This window comes from Anopheles gambiae, chromosome 3 (genome assembly GCF_943734735.2).
Source record: "Anopheles gambiae chromosome 3, idAnoGambNW_F1_1, whole genome shotgun sequence".
Classification (NCBI taxonomy): domain Eukaryota; kingdom Metazoa; phylum Arthropoda; class Insecta; order Diptera; family Culicidae; genus Anopheles; species Anopheles gambiae.
Window position 1 is genome coordinate 49,545,012 of NC_064602.1, and position 13,278 is coordinate 49,558,289.

Genomic DNA, 13,278 nt, shown 5'->3' on the forward strand with positions numbered 1-13,278 from the left:
ATTTTTCAACACCGAAACATCTACATTTTTCACCTTTATTCGTTTCGCAACAATATGTGAGATATATAGTACATTGATACGGACACGAACTCTGGACCATCCGAGCGGAGGAAGCAAACGCTCTGGACGTGTTTGAGCGACGCATCCTCCGGACCATCTTTGGCGGTGTGTTCGAGCATGGAGTTTGGAATAGAAGGATGAACCACGAGCTTGCTGAGCTGTATGGCTAACCGAAGGCTGGCCACCACCACCCACCAAGAAGGTGTTCGACAGCGACCCACAGTTCAGCACGAGATGCAGGAGAGTACATCGAACTCGATGGCTAGACCAGGTGAAGCGAGACCTTTCGGAGTTCGGGTTTCTACATGGATGGGAGGATGCAGCCAGTGAACGAGCACCCTGGAGAATGATGTCACATCGACGTGCTCTATCGTGAGCAGGCCAAAAAGAGATGTAGATGTTATTGTGTGGATCAAAGCACATTACTTTTCAAAACCAAACGTAGTATTTCAACAAGATGGGGCTCCATGTCACACCTAGAACCGCACTCAGAATTGTTCGCAGTAGTATCTTCCGTTCTGCGCGAAGGATATGTGGCTGCCATCCAGCTCCGATCTTAATCCGCTGGATTACTCAATATGGCACGTCATGAAGGCCAAGGCCTTTCTAAACACAACCCCAGTGCAGCAAGCCTCCGACAAACATAGACCCGTGTCTGGAGAGAATTGGATGGAGACAATATTATTAGAATCGGCCGTGCATTCCAGCATCGTACGAAGGCCATATTTGCAGCATGTGGAAACTTTAACGATGATTAAATATAATTTTGATTTTTTTTTAATTTTGACGATGCTCAATGGTGCAAACATTATCACGCATACGGTACTAGGATTCAAATCCTGAAATGAAACGATGGGTATCAAGATTGTTTCCTTAAACCGTATCGTTAAACGCGTGAAATAATAACAATGATTGTTCGTGGCAGGTTATTTATATGCTCTTAGTGGTCTTGAAATAACGAAAAATCCTTTACATCGTGTCTTAATACTAGATAATATGGCATAGTTACATGGCTTTGAAGGATCCCCTCTACTTTGAAGTATACTCCAAAATAAACGGCTCTCAAATCCTCAAATTCAAACCAGTAACTTATGACGATGACGATCAGGCCGGTCTCGTAGTACAGTCATCAACTCGTACGACTTAACAACATGCCCATCATGGGTTCAAGCCCCAAATAGACCGTGCCGCCATACGTAGGATTGACTATCCTGCTATGGGGGGAAATCAAATAGTCACTGAAAGCCAAACCCACAAGAGGTAAAGGCAGGCCTTGACCGACAACGGTTGTTGAGCCAAAGAAGAAGAACTTATGACGACTAACTAATTGGCCTATAACCGAAACCGAACGTATGGAACGTTCTGGTACAGCTAGTAGATTCATAACTTTCCTGACATCGATTACAAACTCATACCATTCCTGTAGCAGATACTGAGCCCATACCAGTCCTTGAAGCGATCACAAACTCATGCCAGTTCTGTGAGCCTGTTCTGCTCCCGGAAGATTCCGCATAACGGATTAACTTATTGCGCAGGTCAACGAACCATACAGAGCAGTGTATGTTCAGTGCAGGAATTAGCGTAGGAAATAGAGTACGAATTATAGCTCAACTTTTATAGCGATGATAGTTCGCCTGTATCGTTTGGGTACATTACACAAAACGTTTTGATCTAAACGCACCTATATGCAAATAACCTCAGCTCAGAAATAAACAACCGACAGTGGTTTTACAATCTATTTATGGGGAATGTATGTCTCTTTCTCCAATTGTTCTGTTGCTGAAGCTGAAACCTACCCAAATATGGAGCAGGTGACAGAGAAGGCACTCGGTTTTCAGATAAACGAGGCACCAGACCACACTGTTGCCGACATAACCATCGGCCCTACTAACAAATCCAGACCTACGTAGGGGTCGTTGTACGAATTGGTAAACGTATTTAGACGCACACGAATAGGTAGACTCGCTTTGAAGTCGTCCATCTCGGGTCAAAGGACAGCATCGACCACACCATGGAAGCAGAGCTACGCGCAAAGATGCTGGTTGTCGACCGATCATTTGCCTGAGTAAGCAGTTCAGCTTTAAAAAAGCATGTCGCAAAGGACGAGCTGGAGCCATCTCTCTCTTTCTCTTTCTCTCTTTTTTTTTCTTTCTCTCTCTCTCTCTCTCTCTCTCTCTCTCTCTCTCTCTCTCTCTCTCGCCGTCACCGGTTCGTGATCCGTTCCTTCCATGTGGTTTGTGTTCATATATCTGCGCAGAAACGGCGCCCACGGGCCTGCCCACGCCCGACTGCAGAGCTGATTGCATACGATTCTATCTCTACCATTGACATGAGAGTGACAGGGCTTATACCCCGAACGTACACGAAAGGTATGCATACTTCACTCATAAGGATCTAAAGGCAAGGAAAAGGCAAAAGAGACACAGAAAAGTTTCCTCACGGCTACACATGTCCTTTTGATGCGTTTTCTATGCGTCTCGCTCGGTATCACAGCGGCATACGACATGTAAGCAGTACAAATGCTGTTACCTGATACGCACACATGTTAATCGAACACAACTATTCGGTTCGGCTCGGTAAACTTCACGAGGACACCGGAACAAAAGGGCGCACACTTTTTCATGATTTTGTATGACTTCGGCTGTTTTGGACCACGCGTGTAGGCGCTGGCATGGCCATGTCCTGATCCATAAGATCACCGGACGAATGAATGTGCGATATATCTCACATTTCGTGCAGTCTTGCATGTCTTCTGGATCTCAGCAGCACCTAAAAATTAAAAAAAGGCTTGAGCTATATCGTACTTATGCAGTACCAGTACTCACATACGACTCTGAGACACATCCAAATCTGACGAAACACTTTTAGCCGCATTCGAAAGGAAGAAGCTTAGAAGGATCTTTGGCCCGTACGTGTGGAAGGACAATGGAGGAACCGACAGGTCTAATACTTTGTCCAAATCAGCAGTTTTTTCTCGTTTTTTGCAAATATGTTTACCAATTCCCAAGCTAGATTAACTTTGTCAGATTTTTTAAAGTTTCCAATCGAAGATCATCATCATTCGTTAGTTGATTTACCTAAAAATGTGAAAAAATCATTACGACGTGTCGACGTGTGTTAATGGAAGGGAGTAACAATTGATGGGTTGTTACATGCCGGCAAAATTCCTGGAAAGATCAACTTTACAATCTCAATGTGTTGTCTACCACCAGCATAGAAGAACACAATAGCCATTTTGTCTCACATTGTCAGTCCAGTAGATTTATTAAACAAGAGGAATCATCATCGGGAGTCATTCACTCGTTAAATGCACACACACTAACGGAAGGGCGCGCTCTTATAATGCTTTCTCTTCATTCACATGCACTCTCTTACTTCGACCTAATCTTACTCGACGAAGCGGTTTGCTCGGTCAAGCTATCTGTGTGATTTTGTTGTTTTTTTGTTGTTGTTACTGTTGTTGCTTTCTCTAAACTCTTGCTTAATTTTCCTCACATTTTGCTCTATATTATATATACTTTAGTCTGTTCCGCACACGTGTTGGCGGAACGATATTTTCTTGTCTATTTTCGTTGCCTTGTCCTAGCACATTCATACGTAATTCCCGCAATCGCTCCTTCTCTTTCTCTCTCTCTATCTCTCTCTCACACATACATACACACACCCACACATACGTTCTCTCTCTCTCTTTTACTCAGCGTTAATTCCGTTTGCTCGTTCCCATTCATACGTAGGCAGTATAGTATCATCATAATCTCGCATCCCAAACATCCCAAACTTCCCCGTACGAACACACACATTAGTGTCACAATCACGCAGCCTCATGCATACCTAGCCCTACCGTGCACAATTCGTCTCCGTACGCTATCACGCACTCGTCGCCTTTCATTGCCATTGTGTTAAGGATGTTTGCCCTTGCTGCCTTATATCGCACTTTACTTTGCTTTAACCCATTCGTTCCTTCGCGCTAGCTTGCTATATTCTGGCTCTCGATCACACGTCGCGCGCACGCGTGCGCACTGTTTATATCTCAATCATGCACGTGTTTCACAATATCGTTTATCTTTCTTCTTTTTTTTACTAAAAAAAACTATTTTACATATTTTTTTGTTTTCTTGTTAAAAAAAAGCTTATAAAAACAGAACACAGTTTATCGATACTCTTTACCGCCATGATTTCTAGTCCGTTTTGAGGGGGAGGGGGGGGTGAAGAGGGGCATTTGTTTCAGTGTCCTAGGGTGTGTGTGTGTGTGTGTAGGGATGTGCATTTATCAATGGATTCATTCGTTTGATCCTTCGTTCGAAAAAAGGGGCGCGCTGAATGAATAGAAATATGGAAAAGTTGACCAAAAGGGATGCTCTGCTAGGGATGGAGAACATTGGAAGCAAAAGCGTGGGATTAGAATTTTGAGCGCGACGTCCGCATCCGCGTATTGCTTTTTTGCGGATGAAAAAGTTAAAACAAAAAACAAAATTAAACTCTAAAACATGTACACATCGAGCTTTGTTGTTGCACACACATCATGCAAAGGAGAATTAGATTTAAAAATTGGCTACCTTGAGGAGAGAGGTAAGGATGGTGAGGAAGGGGGTGACGAGATTCGGCGTATGTCTAGTGTTTACAACTTGCGTCGTAGTACATACAACCAAAAAAAAAAAAACAAAACAAAACAAAAAAGAACTAATTGGAAGTAGATCGGGCCACAATGTCAAAGGAGAAGCGCCATCTGACACCCGGAGGTCCATCATATATCATGAATTGGTGGTGGTTGGGTATAGTGATCGTCATCGTCGTCGTCGTGGTTGTCGTTGAGTCCACCAGGGTGAATCGTGTCGGTCTTGGAAGCGCCAATCCCTCCGAAAAAACCAAGCGCCAGAGAGCGCTGCGTGTTTGCCTTTGTCCGTTACAGCTCTGCTCACCATATCATTTGGAGCATATCTTACAAAAAGCTTGCGACAAAATGCACCCTGCCAAAGACAAAACAGCCCCCTCGCAAATATACAGCAGTTCTGCGTGCTTTTTTCTCGTGCCTTCCTCGAGACCAAGTACCGGCCGCGGTTCATGAGTCTTTCCCCTTTTTTCCCTTGTTTACTGTACCGCACATTTTGCTTTTATGCTAAGGTTTCGTGTGTGTGTGTTATCGTTAACCGTAGTTTCAATAGTGTCTCATTCTATTTTCCGTTCCGTAGGCGCTCTCACGCGTTCACCGACATGAACGGACAGGCAGAATAGAAAACTTATTGCATCGCGTTTCGATCAATTATGCCACTATTTGTTGTGTCATCCCAAAAAAGAGACGTCCAATGGAAGAGGCTCGTGGTGTGGGCTCTGCGCTCAGAATGGTTCTTTGTTTGTTTGTTTGTGTGTAGTTACTATGTATATAAATGTATAATGAGAGGTTGTGCTGTTACCAGGGTTGTGGTAAGAGTTTTGTGCGAAAGGCGGTGGTCACCACATCCCGTAGCCGTCGTTGATCCCCTCTCCTGGCTTTACACTCTACACTCCCTCCACCAGTCTGTTTATCAGTAATTATTGCTTATAATCACACCCTGCTTGCTGAGAGTGTCCGCTGACTGAACTGGTTTCTCGCGAATCCCATGGCGATCGTATTCCGGAACACTACTAGGAATACACACAACACACACATACACACACATACAAACATGAATGCAAGTGTGGTTGTGTTTTCAAAACCCTCCCAGGCAGCTAGCAGTGCCAATTGCCAATTGATCCTTCGTGCACAAGGGTTCTTTTACTTCGTGTCGGGAAATGTTCTGTCATACCATCATACCACATGCACACCGCAACGACTTCATATACGAACGATTTTGCTTTTGAATGTTGTTACACTATTTTATCTTTATCACAAAGTAGTACAGGATTGTGAAATAAATCAAAACTATACGGTCTGACTACACGGATCGTACCAGCAAATAATCACGATGCTTTCAGGTCAAGACTTCGAGCTGATTGATGTTTTGTTTTCTCTGACTCATGTGCTATGCTTGTCTAATGCAGCGCAAATTTAATATTTTACCACGTCCTAAAATGTCCATAAAAATTAGTCCAATAAAATTAAGTGTAATAGTAAGCTATCGTAATCTTCGCCGGGATAGGCAGTGGACACAATTATTAATCTATACTTAATAGCCGTGCTGCCTTGGTCGGTGTTATGATCGTAAAATTAGGATTTCGATTTCGAGCTCGACCTCTGCTTCCCATTGTCTAAGTGAGACGGTAGTAGTTAGAGCTACTATCCTTCTAAATCGCAATAGCTACAGAGACCCAAGACCCGAGATTGTGAGCTTGTGTTCTTTATCACCATCTACACACACTATTGTTTCTAACAGTGCACATAACTTGCACGCAAATGGCTGGCGATAGACGAGAAACCGTAAAGCAAAACAAAACTAACAAACAAAAAAACTCGATCGCTGGCTGGCACATTACTGGAGGATGATGCGTTAGCGCATTATCGGCGGTTGATGTAGACGAAGCCAAAATCAGAATACAAGAAGAATACCTCCACTCGGCGAAGCACTACACTTCATGACGAACACATGCATCGCTGCTGTCGTCCCCGGGAGGATGTTGTGTGGTGGTTGCTCTGTTGATGGATTCGGTTGAACATTTTTCGTGGAGGTGTGTATGTGTGTGTGTTATGTTTGCTGTCGTTTTCCATGGTGATGATGGTGTTTCGCCCTTGTTAGACTCATCGAAGCCCCTTCCCTTCTCCTATAGCATGTCTGCAGCCGCTTGTCGGACGTTTTATTATCTTCGATCCCGGTACAATAGATAGGTTTTCATCGATTGCGGCAGGGCTAGGTTTGGTATACGTTCCTCTAGATACGTCCGGCCGATTCTCTGGCGGATGACGCGCCTGCAGAGATCCATTAGTGGTAGCGGTTCGGCTAAAAGAGGAGGAAAGACACGAGTTAGTATTATTATTAATATTGTCATTACTCCTTCCATTGCAGCAAACGCGGTGGTGCGTTGGTGGTGATTGTACTTACGGTCCAAGCCGCCAATATATTTCATCGTTATTTCACAGTGCCCCCAGACGGCCGATACGATCGGGTAAAGTTTACGCCCCTTCAGTCCCTTGAACGCCACACCTAAATACTGGCCATCGACGATAAAGCTGAGCGTACCCTCGTCCATGTCGAGTGCGACGAGGAACTTATCCGGCACAAGAAACGTTTCCTCCGACTTCAGTATCGCAGGATAGGTGACACCCGGGCAAGACTTGGAGTTGTGGAACAGTTTATTGCGTCCCAGGTCCCAGCCCCAGCTGTGCTCGTTCAGGCCGACTAAGCTTTGATAACCTACGGAGTGCAGGGGTGCTTCCGCGGTCGCCACTCCGATCACTGCGTGCGTTCCGCGCTGCCGTGTCGACCAGAACACCTCCCACACGTGCAAGCCCTTGGTGAAGCCCACCTTGCCCCGTATGCAGTCTGTGCTTTGTGCCACCGGATGTCGGTGGAAGGTCATTTTGTCATCCTCCTTGACGAACACGTTTAGCGATCGGTCCTCCGAGTTCCAGGAATATTTGAGCTGCGTTTCTCGCGGTGCCGGCGGCATATCGAGCAGGACGTCCAGCCGAGCGGGGCGCTGGAAGTGAGCGGCCAGTTCGCGGGGAATCTTCGGAATGAACGGGGACGGCTGATCGCGGCTGACCGTTTTGACGCTGCCACTGATTTTTTGGCCCATATTCATGCCACTGTGACTGCTGCTGGTGTTGTTTGTGCGACTGCTTCTGGTGCTACGGATGGCAACCTTGTACGAAACGCGAATGCGCTGATCGCAGTCTCTCGGATCGATGCGGTTCAGGACCACGCGCGGCAGTAGTGCAGGGGTGGATGACGATATACTCTGTGGACGGCGACGTTCGCTTGACCTTAACACCGGACCCCGGCTAGATTTGTATCTGTAAAGGTGAGAAAAAAGAATAAAGTCTTTTGTTAGTTTTCACATTCATCTGCTATGCTCATTGCAGCGTAGGGTATGCAATATGTGTATCTTTCTATGCCGCGTAAATTAAATGAAACATTTGTTGGAACGAACCATTCTCTTTACGGAAATACCGATTGGAACGATTTGGTTAAAAATATCGTATGCCCACCAAATTCTGTGTCACCGTCCTTCGACGATGCTGTTCCTTTCTCCAGGACGAACAAAGCCACTATTGTGTGTGTGTGTGTATGTGACCAGTGGTGTGATCCCGTTTTGCGACAAAACGGTCCAAAAATAATCGTCCAGCACCTTCGTTTTGCACACTACTCACCCACCCACATCTCTTTCAGGGACGATATACAGTTGCTCAGTGTGCTGCTGGTCTGTCTACTCTCTCGGTGCACCATATATTCCATTGACGGAATGCCAGCCGGACTGCTGGTGAATTGTAAACATGCCGTGTAAGCCGCACGACCCAGAAACAAACACGTTCCGTATTTTTGCCCTCCTTACGAAAACAATCACAACCCCGAAAAAGAGCACTCACTTCATTCAACGAAAGCTGCTGCCAGATTCCAAAAAAGGAAAATTTACGTCAAGGTTAATCAAACACATCCAACGTTACCAGGACCATTTCACAAGCCGCCCAGCTTCACCAAAAGCCCCCTGGAGTGTCGGCCGGCAAGCGTATCTGTTCAGTGCGTAGTAAAAACTGTGCGTATTTTTAAGTAGAAAGCATTCGCATTACACCCAGAACGTAAACAACGAGTGATTCGAAGGGAACAAAGTGAAAGATGTCGAGGACATGTTATTGCATATGGTTTACGTTTACCTTGCTCTTTTTTCAATTAAGTTTATGTGTTTTTTTTTTTCTTATGTAGATGTATTTTTACGATCCGAAGTGCAAATCTTTTTCCATTAGAATAGCAGGACTGATGGCTGCCACTTGTAGTATCGTTCCCACAACTACCGACTCGTCCGATACAACGCGCTGCCGCCACAAAGCGAATTATCCAATGCCAATGACTGTTTTAAAGTAACACAAAACAGAATACGAAAACTTTGCACAGAGCTTGCCAAACACAAGCAGGTGAAAATAAGTGTTCAAAGGATTATTTTTTATAGCCTCTTTGTAACAACCGCTGCGCTGCTGCAGGTGTCGTCTGCTGAGGTGTGCTGGTAAATCGATCCAGCAAAAAGAAAGACAAAATAAAGGCCAAGTAAATGGGCACAGTAAAGGAACGGAATTGCCGAAAGGTGGCAGCTGCTTTTCGCCAACTACTGTTGGTTCGGCTTGATGGATATAGCAAATGTGTTTAAGCTCTCATACAGAAACTCTGACTTTCTTTTCACAGATACGCATCAACCCTCCACCTCCCTCCTCACACAACAGCGTCGTATAATGGCGAATATGAATCTATGTAATGTTGTATTAAAATATATGAATCCTGGTGTGTTGGTTATCCACGCTTAATTTAATTATAACTGCAACCCATTTGGGCCAGCAAATCATTATGAAGCCACATGCACCTCACCACGGTACGGGTTGTCGCGACTGGTCGCTTGGTAGAGTGAGTGTGTGCTCTCTAATTTAAGCGTCTCCTTCTTTGTATAAAATGCCAAAGCAATTTTAAATTGAATTTACCACTTGTCACTCAAACGGCTCAACTACATATCTTTTACGATACGCAACATCAGAGACACACATACCGCAGCACACCCAATCAAACATGCTGCGTGTGTGTGTGTGAGTTTGAGCGTGATGGTGTGCGTGTGTATGTTTTATGGTGTGTGTTGACGCTTGCTTTTATGCTAAGAAAACGATCGGATAACGCATTCGGACTCGTTCTTTAGCACATTGCTATCATTGCATCGATTGCATCCATTGCGGCAATGGCGACTAAATGTCAAAATCATTAGCAATTTCCTGTCGTTTGATGCGGAGCCCCTGGTGGAGGTTGCTACTTGCGGGCATGAGAGTGTCACGTCGCTTGCTTTCGGTTTATCAGAGAGGATGTGTGCGATTCCATGCAATATAAAAGCATGAATCTCATCATCATTTTCACCAACACTCATCTCTCTCGCTCTCTTTTGCTCTTCATCGTCAAACGCACAGCAGGAGCAGGCAGAGGAGGTTCGGACGAGTCGTTCTGATGCTGGCGTATCTGGCCTGACTCGATCTTCATCGTTTCGATTGTTTTACGTGCCGGTTTTGCAGTCCGAGACCGGGACCGAAAGCTTAAAGAGCTATAAATTAAAGGCAAACCTTGGTAAACTTGTGTTCTTTCCCGCCCATCCAGCTCAAACTGGAGATAACTTATGCATGAATTAAAACGCACATACATCTCTAGGGATCTACGCAAATGGCGATGTCGACGAAGAATGCGCAGCAGCACAACAACAACAAATACACGCACACACATCTATATAGAAGTATATGTATACATATATACATACGCTCAAAGCTACGCCAAAGGGAAATTGTACAATAGAATCGTATCGATTAAATGTCAAACAGCAAGATAAAAGGGAGAGAAATCACATTTCGAGTACAGCCCCAGCACATTTCTTATGTACTCTCTTCTTCTACGGAGCGAGCTCTACCAGCAGTAGCATCAAATAGCAGCACGAGCAGCAGCAGCAGCAGCAGCAGCAGCATCTCTGCTCTGTGTGCGTTTGTGAACACCGTTTGCTACCGCCATCGGTCGATTTCCCGCACAGAGAAGGCAAACGACACGGGAATATTATGCTAGGGCAGCAGCATCCACCATCCCCAGTCAGTGTAAATACTTTCATTGCATTTACTAACGATCCCTCCGAAACAACCCAAAAAAAAAGAACCTAACACGAACAGGATATACACGGATCATGCGCAGTTCCTGTTCCTGTGATGCTTGATTCGTTCCTTGTTCCACAACTCACCACAGCAGCTTTACCGAGGGGAGAGCTTCCCTATATACCAGCAGCACGGTATACTGGCGGAGTTCGTTCGCTTTATTTGTGTCCCTTGCTCAGCACACCGTTCCACAGCAGTCCTTGCTGCCACAGCCATCCTGCTCTAAATGCTGGCTGCATCTCTTTTCGCCGCTTTAAAATACCCTTTATGTGCATCATCGATCACAATTGTACATTTGCGCAATATCCATTCCATTCCAGCCCTTCCGCGTTGCCGTTTTCTCTCGCGTTCAACGTTCTCGTTCCCAGAGCGCAATGCTAAAATGGGATGCTGCACATAGTTCCAGGAAAAGTTCTTCTTGAATGTTGAATTTCTAACGCTGTTCTTAAATTTCGATCGATAACATTTGTGTACTTCTGCACCATGAAATCGTTACCTATCAAGGGGAGCTATTTCAAGCATGTATTGTCGATGCCACTCACAATCAGCGTTTCGAAAAGTTTGATTCCTTCTTAGGAAAAGTTTCTAACTGTCTTGGAGGTCAAATTGGAGTTGTTTTTTCACCGATTGACAAATATACCTCTCACAACTCACAACCCAACGGCACGCAAACTAAGCTATTGCTGCTGGTGGAGCTGTCGCTTTAAAATCTTATGAAATGCAAAAAATAAACACCGTTGCGTTGTATCAATTTGTCATAATTCAGTACGCAAAAGGAGAGGTAGGTTTCCCTTCTTTCCCCACAGCCAAGACGACGCGGTCTGGTCCGACACAGCTGCGTTTGTTAGTCATTTCCCTCGATCATAATTACCTGCAGCCGTTATAAAAAAAGAGTGAAGGCAAATAAAAAAGGTAGTGGTACAACAAGGCAACTGGTTGGGTTCGTTCTAAGCCCTAACCATCGCGCACTATACACACACGCACACGCAAACGGTACACAACGTACAAGGGCAATAAAAACAGGGCAACAAATTTTACAAACTAGTGGAAAACACATCCACCCATTGCATTAAATGCCGTACGTACCGTACTGACCAGCAAACACATAAATATCATTGCAAACAACATTGCACCGAAGGAAGGCGTGAGTGGACTGATATTGGATCAAAAAATGCGTCTTACCTCTCTAGACTGTTGATGCCATGGCGGGCACAACGGTTCATTGAAGAAAGCGTGTAGCTGCTTGTAGCAACACGATCAAGTTGCGAAAGAGTTTCGAAAATCAATCGATAGCATACGTGATAAATGTGTTTTAAATATGATCGTTTTTCATATTGGTCCCACGCCCGTTATTCGAGGCGATCCTTTCGAACGAGCTAACCTAACTTCCGCCAGTCACGACGGATGTGGTATTGTTCGAAGTGTACAGAAGAGGCAGTAGAAGCACTTCAAAACATTTTTAAAAGATGGTTCGGTGCCATTTGGTAAAAGAAAAAGTCAACATCGTTCTACTTTAGCTAAAGGTCTGGGCCTCCGCAGACACTGGTAATGTGACACTTTGACCAAAGGTTTTTGGTTGTAGGCTACGAACTGGAATCAGTTTACCAACACCCTACCTCCGCAGCGTGATCCCCAGCGGCCTGAGAAAAAGTCCAAAAAGGATCGTTTGCTGTAGGATACATGTTTAAATAAAGAGATCAAAAAGCTGCTACTAAAAATATGCATTACACAAATACGATCGTGCGATCATATTCATTGACCACATCCGTCGATCACGTCTGAGAACCGACCGTCTGAGAAGGAACACGATTCGAGTGATCTGGGACATCCTGTTTCCGAGGAACTGCTGAGAGGGTGGTACAGCAAATGGACACACTGTGATTAACACACAGTGTGGGCTTGTTTTCACACAGTCTGTCTGATGTCAGTGATCTAACTACTAGCTTGTAAAACATCCGAACGGCATATGGTAAATTGATTCAATTCACCGCATTGATGATAATGACTAAGACCGAGAACCAGATGCAAAACAGATCGCACGAAGAATGAATCATTTCATTATTCATTTCTAGCTGACAAGACACGACTGGCTGACTGGGGACACGCAGACCGAATGGATGCATAAATGGTATTCTTACACACCAACTGATACGTCTTAAGAGCAGCAAATTTCAGCAGCTAACTTATATAAATTCTAATGATGTATTTCAATCGGGCAAGAGCACACACATAAAAAAAAGACACGATTCTAAAGCATACTCGACCGGCGACAAAGATCGATTGTTCAATGCTGTCTGCTCTTAGACCCGCTGTGCTGAGCGCTGCGTTTTGTTGCGGACCTTGGGAAGTAATTCGTCGTTCGCGAAGGTTTGTCCGTGCGACTGGGGCAGTAGACGGTTATGTAAGGTCCGAACATTATGATTGAAATG

The 13,278-nt window shown here is 44.9% G+C and overlaps 1 protein-coding gene across 4 annotated transcripts in view; it reads right to left on the reverse strand.

The window, feature by feature from the left end:
• Nucleotides 1-5,886: 5,886 nt before the first annotated feature.
• The window catches only part of LOC1279618 (protein gustavus), a 109,628-nt gene continuing 102,236 nt past the window's right edge, over nucleotides 5,887-13,278 (reverse strand). For all 4 annotated transcript variants that reach the window (XM_061652998.1, XM_061652997.1, XM_061652996.1 and 1 more), the window contains 2 exons: nucleotides 7,074-7,987; nucleotides 5,887-6,971 (listed from right to left, as the gene is read on the reverse strand). In XM_061652998.1, the coding sequence (XP_061508982.1) occupies nucleotides 6,832-6,971; nucleotides 7,074-7,776 (843 nt within the window). In that variant the 5' untranslated portion in view covers nucleotides 7,777-7,987 and the 3' untranslated portion in view covers nucleotides 5,887-6,831. The remainder of the gene's footprint in view (nucleotides 6,972-7,073; nucleotides 7,988-13,278) is intronic.